Source organism: Condylura cristata, unplaced genomic scaffold, assembly GCF_000260355.1.
Source record: "Condylura cristata isolate star-nosed mole 26May11 unplaced genomic scaffold, ConCri1.0 scaffold00006, whole genome shotgun sequence".
In the NCBI taxonomy this organism is placed as follows: Eukaryota; Metazoa; Chordata; class Mammalia; order Eulipotyphla; family Talpidae; genus Condylura; species Condylura cristata.
Window position 1 is genome coordinate 64,564,721 of NW_004567107.1, and position 6,069 is coordinate 64,570,789.

Consider the following 6,069-nt stretch of genomic DNA (forward strand, 5'->3'; position numbering starts at 1 on the left):
ATGTGGCTCTGCAGTATTTCCTGGGCCTGGGCAAACAAGTGTGGCATAGGGACGGGCACTGGGTCCCTGCTGGGCAGGGATGGGCCATCCATCCCACTGGCCTCTAGCGGGGTAGCTTGGGAGACACTCCCGAGGGGTAGCACTGCACTGTTCTGGGCTAGAGGCCGAATGTCAGTGGACAGGAACAGCTGGAGGGACTGTTGGATCTTCTGGGGTAGCCCCCAGCGGCTGTGAATCAACTGCCTCTGGAGGTGGAAATGCAGCAGCCTGCGGCCTTGCTCCGGCAACAGAAGGTCCCTGGTGAGGCCTGAGATGGGCTTCCCAGGCCAGGAAGCTGTCAGTATCTCAGGAAGACCGGGCTTTGTCACAGAACTTAAATGGAGCGGGACTCAGGGCATGCTGAGAGCCCTGGCAAACAGCTGGCAAGCCCCACTGAAGCTGCAGTTGCCTCTATAGCACGTGCCACTCCAGGGCCTCACACTCAGCCAGAGTCAGAAATGGGATATTGGCCTGAGCTTGGTGCTGGTCAGTGGGAGTCAACTGGTTTGGGGGAGATGGGGAGCAGGGTGGGGCTGACTGGGGTGGAGTTTTAGGGGGGCAGGGAAGGAAGGAGAGCTCCCTGAAGAGGAAAGGATCCTTCAAGGGAAGCTTGGACATGCCGTCTTTTAGCGAGAGGGCAGGAGAGCCCAGGAAGTTGGCAACCAGGGACTCGCTGTGCAAGGAAGGGAGTCCACAGAAGAGCTGTCTGTATTTACGCTGCCAGTGGCCAACAGTTTCAGTGGCATGTTGCCCAGGCAGTATGCAAGGGCCACTTAGGTCCTTAAGGGCTGCAGAGGGCAAGGCCAGAGCCATATAGCATGGGCCCTGCTGGTAGTGGTGTCCTTGGTCTGCGGTCATGATGGCCCATTCAGAGATCCAGAAGGCCTGGGTGGGCTGGCCAGCCATACAGGAGCCCCAGGTCTGGTAAGAAACAGCTCCCAGATTTTCAAGAGAGAAGGTAGGACCATTGTTGTGGAAGGGAGAAACGGCTTGGTTATTTGCAGGCCGGTGAAACAACGGTGGGTTGGGCATGTGCTGCCTCATGGACTCCTCTACACGACAGGGACCATGTGCAAGGGGACAGGGTCTGTCAGAGTGGCGGAGGTGGTCTCTTGGTTGACGGTCAGCACTGAGAGCGGGGCCTTCATGGGCTGCTGCCCTTGGTTCTCATAGATGAAGTTGGAGTTGGTCTGTATTGTCACCAGCTGGCTCACTGGAACCCGAGGCTCTTCCAGCATGAAGGAGCACATGCTCTCTGGACCTCTGAGCACCCGTAGCCCTTGAATTTGTTGTGTCAGAGGGAGGTGTTCAGTCCAGTAATCCTGGATGCTGACTGTGGTGTGTGATTGGACCACTGACTGGGTGAAGGATTTCTGGTCTCTGAATTGTGACACCATAGGGGTTGACAGTGGGAGAGAGAAGTGTGTGGAGAAGAAGGCTTGGTGTTCTGGATTCTGCTGGATCAAACCACTAGGCATGGCCATGCTGTGTATGCAAGGGGAGCCCTGAGGTGGCCCCGCTGAAGACGAGGAGGTCAGGCTGGTCCCTCCCATCAGCAGATGCTTGATGTTCCTAGCCACAGCATTGCAGGTGTTGCAGCTGGGGTCGGCACACTGGAGCGGTTGCAGTCTGCCTCCTTGGATGCCTGTGGTCTACAGATGGGTCCTGCCCTGCCCCTGTCCTGGGCTCTACACTCCCAGTCTGTCTGTGCCACTGCCTTTCACATCAGGCAGCATAGGGTTGGCTGGTGAGGGCCCGGGGCTGTGGGCATTGCCCAGAGAGAAAGATTGGGAGCCTAGGGCCTGAGGGGAGGGGCTGAGGGTGAGTGCTCTGTGACCTCGCTCATAAGTTGAACCAGCAGAAGGGAACCAGGCAGATGGGTGCCAGTGGTTAGCTAGTTTGGTATCTCCAGGAACACCACCAGGTGTACCCAGAGGCAGCCTCATTTGGGGCAGAGAGGCCACAGCTGCTGTTCAGTACCCAGCATGAGAGAGATGAGTTCCTGGTGGGATCTCTACATCCTGGGGCTACAGTGTGTCCACAACCATCAGTGCTTGGGGGCCAACCCCATCTCTGAAGATCTTTAAGCAGAGGTTAAAATGACAGGCTCCTGTCTGAGTGCTGCCCCAGGAAGTGAGTTCACTGGAGACAGAATCAGAGGAGGGATGTCAGCTGGATCCAGCCAGACCCCAGGAGACTTCCCTGAAAGGTGTCACTGTCAAGTGACTATGGTGATAGGCCGGGTCTGTATGGGCTTACTTTTCTACTCTGTGGTCCCGATGATATTTCCTGTGGCTGAGTGCAAACCCATGTAGAGTCTTTATTACTTACATACTAGTCAGGTCCTCGATTCTAGGCCTATTTGTTCCTGACCAGAGCAGAAGTGGACAGTCCCCCTCCTGAGATGTGTGATACCCTTGCTCTGGCTGCCTTCACAACCACTGTCCAGCCTCTGTTGTCTCACATCCTCCCAGCTACTCTCCCTCCTCATCTAGATTGAGCTGAGAAATCACCACAGGTCACAGTGGGAGCTGGAAGTGTGCAAAGAGCCAGAGATCACCTTTTCATGAGAGAGAGCAGCTCCCTGGGCTCCTTGGCTTCTTTCCTGGAACATCCCCTAGCTGAGAAACCAGGAGACAGGGTTACATGGAGCAGGAGAGGACCCGGGATGCCCTAGAGGCCTCTGAAGGATCGGGGCTGAAATCCCAAAAGTCAGTGCGTGAGGCACATCTGTGCACAGAGTAAGTGCCTTCAATGTGCTTCCCTCCCCAATCTCATTTGGTCCCATGGTCACAGTGACTGGCCCATTGCATGGAAACAAGTCCGAGGATGGAGTGACTTTCACGGGGTCATGAGCTAGTGACACAGTGAAGGGCTCTTGCTTGAGCCCCACACCTCATTCTTGGGGCAGACTTTGGAACATTCCCTAGTTCTTACTTCCCACATAGGAGGATGTTTTGTGAGAAATTGGGGAATCGAATCCTTAGGTTTTTGGAGCATCTGGTTCCTGGCAGCAGGGGCCATAGAGAGACAGAGACTGGGATGTGGCTTGAGAGAGAGGTTTTTGGTGAGAGCCTGGCACTTTACCTTTTGATGCTGCTGCATCTTTTGCCCTTTGCTTGATTTTTTGGTGTCTCTCTTTTTTTTTTTAAAGATTTATTTATTTATTCATACAGAACTGGGGTAAAGGCCAGAGATGCGGAGGGTGAAAAGATTCACCAGGAACAGAGTGGGGAGCAGAACAGGCAGTCAATGAAGTACTCTGCTGAGGGGAGCAGCGGGCGGGTCAGGAGAGGTCTGCCGTGCCATGTGGATCTCCTCCGGGGCAGGCGGGAATCGAACTCATGCGGGAAGTGTCTTAAGCTTGCTGGTGCTGTGCTTTAACACGCTGCGCCACCAGGGAGGGCCCGATTTTTTGGTGTCTCTTAAAGACAAAAATTTGGTGTGAATCTGGGATACCATTTTGTTTTTCGCTTCCAAGATGAGACAGAGACATTAGCATTTCCTAATTCCTTCTCTTTTTCTCTCTGTATTTTATTTACTTTCCTTTTGATACTCAAACTTTTTAACCCCAGCTTTGCCTCTATCTGCTATATCACGAGTCAGTTGTGTTTCTCCAAAGTCTGTACCTGACACAAAAGCACTGTTTATGAGCCTTATGGTAAAACAGGAGAGAGCTAGAAAGATGAAAGGTGTGTGGCACTCCAGCCAATGGACTTTGCCTACATGTGCCTTAGTGGAGTAGTGAGCAGAGCAGGTCTCCATACTGGGACGTGTCTATACCTGTCAGGCAGATTCCATTTTAAGGAGCTCTCCATCTAAGCCAGATAGAGCATTTCTGGTTTTGGTATAGAATACACATAGGTATTGTACGACATGGTAAAGAGCAACACTGAGCTTATCTGAGGATTAGTTAGTTTGATCCCCATCAGAGTGTTTCCCTACCTGGCAGCAGCTCTTTTTAGGTGCCAGCCTTGAGCCATGGTAACTCCTTTTCACTTGCCAGATAATGAGGAGCATAAGTAGGATGGAGCCATAGGTATACAAATGGTATCCAACATCCCATGGAAGAAAAGTTGGACTCAACATGGTCTAAGCCTCATGAGCACGAGGAGCCCAGCCATCCCTATGTCTAGGCATGCGGGGTCCTGGTGCCTACTGACTCCCAGTGCTCCCCTTGTCATCTCTGCCTCCCAGACGACGGAACCAGGCTCCCAGTGTGAGTCACAAAGCCCTTCTGTTCCTCAGGACGGGTGTAGTGTCCAAGACCTTTTTGTGCTTGGGAAGCTCATGCGGTGGTCAGCCTGTCGCTGAGGAGGCCCGGTTGTAAGACTCACGGACCCCTGGACTAGGCTGCCCACTGACAGGTGGTGCCTGTGTTCCCATCTGTTTTGTCTTTCCTGACCACAGCTGCACCAGCCTGATGGGTCAGCTCTCTGCTTTGTGATGGCTGTCTGGTCACCATATCTGGGCCTGAGTGTTTTGGGACACCTTTATGGAGGAGTGGCTGCAAGAGAATTCTCGTGCAGCTCCTCTGCCTGTATGCAAGTGTATCAGGGAAGCACCTGTGTGGAGGGAGGGCTTGTGTGTGGTTATTACTTGGAAACGGAGAACTTTGATATCACAGCGGGTAGTGGTCACTCACCACAGGTACACAAAGGGACCATGTCTGTTGTGGCAGGGAAAGGCCAAGGTGGCAATGTTTTAAATTTAAACATTCAGCGAAGGGAAGCCTCCAACCTTTGATGGGAAGTAACTAACCTTCCATGAAGGTACATTTCAATGGTAACTACTGGAGTGCTGTCCAGATTTTATTTTCCAGACTGCCTCTACATAGGTGACAGTTTCTCTCAGTGATGATTTTCTGAGAAGATGAGTTGCCTCTTCCTCAAAGTAATTGCTGCTTGCAGATGTCCTTACCTGCTCTGCATCCATAATGTTTACCTTGGAGGGTTTTTGTTGTTGTTCAGCCGGATCTTATTACTTTTAGGCAGGACAGGTGTTTCCAACCATCCCAAAGTCTGATCTTTCTACAATTTGACTATTGATGTGGACATTACATCCTTGGCCACTGTGGATACTGTGGATATTATGATTTCAGGATTCCAGGTTTTTTGAGTTTTCCTGAGGGAGTCTTGCTCTGTCAAAGTTGTTCAAGTCATGGCATTCTTGCTGGAGAATCTTTGAAGAGCCTCTTTGGTCCTCTGTGGCACCCGGTCTTCAACCCAGCTGGCCTGGGGAGTCTTCGTTCATGCCCTTCCCTACGGTGGGTAGTGTCAAGGGTCTGAAGACATTGAGTTATGTTGCCTTCCTACTCTTAAGACATGTAAATGTTTTGTGAAATGAGACTATCACACATGAAACAAGAGCCACCAATGTAGAGCAAGTCAGATATATTCTCAGTGTGGGTCCCAGGCAATGAACATCCCATTTCAGAGGAAAGAGGGCATCATGAAAATCAGAGCAGTCAGGGAGGGCTCCTGGGTAGAAAACATTTTAATTTTATACTTTATTTTTGAATATTTATCTTTTATATTGCAATATTATTAAATTCACTAGTAATTTATAGTTGATTCAAGTTAATGATCTTCTTAGAGGTCAATTGGATCTATTTTCATAAAAAGACATTTTATTTTTCTTATTTTGTTAAACTGACTAGAACAGTATAATGGGAGAATGAGCAGAAATCTTTGCTTTGTTTTTGACCGTAGGGGGAAAGCATTCTTTGTTTTTTCTTTTTTTCTTCTCATACTTGATAATTTCAAATATCCTATCTTTAAGTTTGCCAAAATATTCTTCCACAAATTTGATGTTGAACCACTAGTGAATCTTCCCATTCATTTATTGTCAGCTCTCAAATTTTCATTAGGTTTCTCTTCATATTTTGTTGTTGTAGTCTCATTTTGTTTTTACACCATTTTTTTAGTTTTTTGAACATATTTGAAATATTTGTTTTTTAAAATTAATTATAATTTATGCATCCAAGAACTGGGGTACAGGCCAGAGGTTTGTGGGTTGAGAGGATCCACT

At 49.8% G+C, this 6,069-nt stretch overlaps 2 protein-coding genes across 2 annotated transcripts in view; both read right to left on the bottom strand.

Moving 5' to 3' along the window:
• LOC105853289 (protein FAM205A-like) overlaps positions 1 to 1,131 on the bottom strand; it is a 3,192-nt gene extending 2,061 nt beyond the window's left edge. The window contains 2 exon segments of the mRNA XM_012721260.1: positions 27 to 350; positions 352 to 1,131. Coding sequence (XP_012576714.1) covers positions 27 to 350; positions 352 to 1,083 — 1,056 coding nt within the window. The 5' untranslated portion in view covers positions 1,084 to 1,131.
• Positions 1,132 to 1,136: 5 nt separating this feature from the next.
• Positions 1,137 to 4,159, bottom strand: LOC101628989 (protein FAM205CP homolog; the record flags this gene model as incomplete). The annotated part of the gene is made up of 5 exons (XM_012721261.1): positions 3,985 to 4,159; positions 3,127 to 3,175; positions 2,600 to 2,660; positions 2,106 to 2,181; positions 1,137 to 1,691 (listed from the first exon to the last, which is right to left on the bottom strand). Coding segments are annotated over exons 1-5 (885 nt in total), but the record flags the coding sequence as incomplete, so codon positions are not given.
• Between the last annotated feature and the right edge of the window lie 1,910 nt (positions 4,160 to 6,069).